Here is a 366-nt window from a genome sequence, read left to right on the forward strand (position 1 = left end):
GGGCGGCAACCAGAAGAACAGCCCGGACCGCGTCAAGCGGCCCATGAACGCCTTCATGGTGTGGTCCCGCGGGCAGCGGCGCAAGATGGCCCAGGAGAACCCCAAGATGCACAACTCGGAGATCAGCAAGCGCCTGGGCGCCGAGTGGAAACTTTTGTCGGAGACGGAGAAGCGGCCGTTCATCGACGAGGCCAAGCGGCTGCGCGCGCTGCACATGAAAGAGCACCCGGATTATAAATACCGGCCCCGGCGGAAAACCAAGACGCTCATGAAGAAGGATAAGTACACTCTGCCCGGCGGGCTGCTGGCCCCCGGCGGCAACAGCATGGCGAGCGCGGGCGGGGTGGGCGCCGGCCTGGGCGCGGG

At 66.4% G+C, this 366-nt stretch overlaps 1 protein-coding gene across 1 annotated transcript in view; it reads left to right on the top strand.

The window, feature by feature from the left end:
* Position 1: 1 nt before the first annotated feature.
* The window catches only part of SOX2 (SRY-box transcription factor 2), a gene marked incomplete at its 5' end in the record, with an annotated part of 1,664 nt that continues 1,299 nt past the window's right edge, over positions 2-366 (top strand). Inside the window, 1 exon segment of the mRNA XM_027771414.1 lies at positions 2-366. Within this exon segment, the coding sequence (XP_027627215.1) occupies positions 2-366 (365 nt within the window).

This window comes from Tupaia chinensis, unplaced genomic scaffold, assembly GCF_000334495.1.
Source record: "Tupaia chinensis unplaced genomic scaffold, TupChi_1.0 Scaffold000212_1, whole genome shotgun sequence".
Classification (NCBI taxonomy): domain Eukaryota; kingdom Metazoa; phylum Chordata; class Mammalia; order Scandentia; family Tupaiidae; genus Tupaia; species Tupaia belangeri.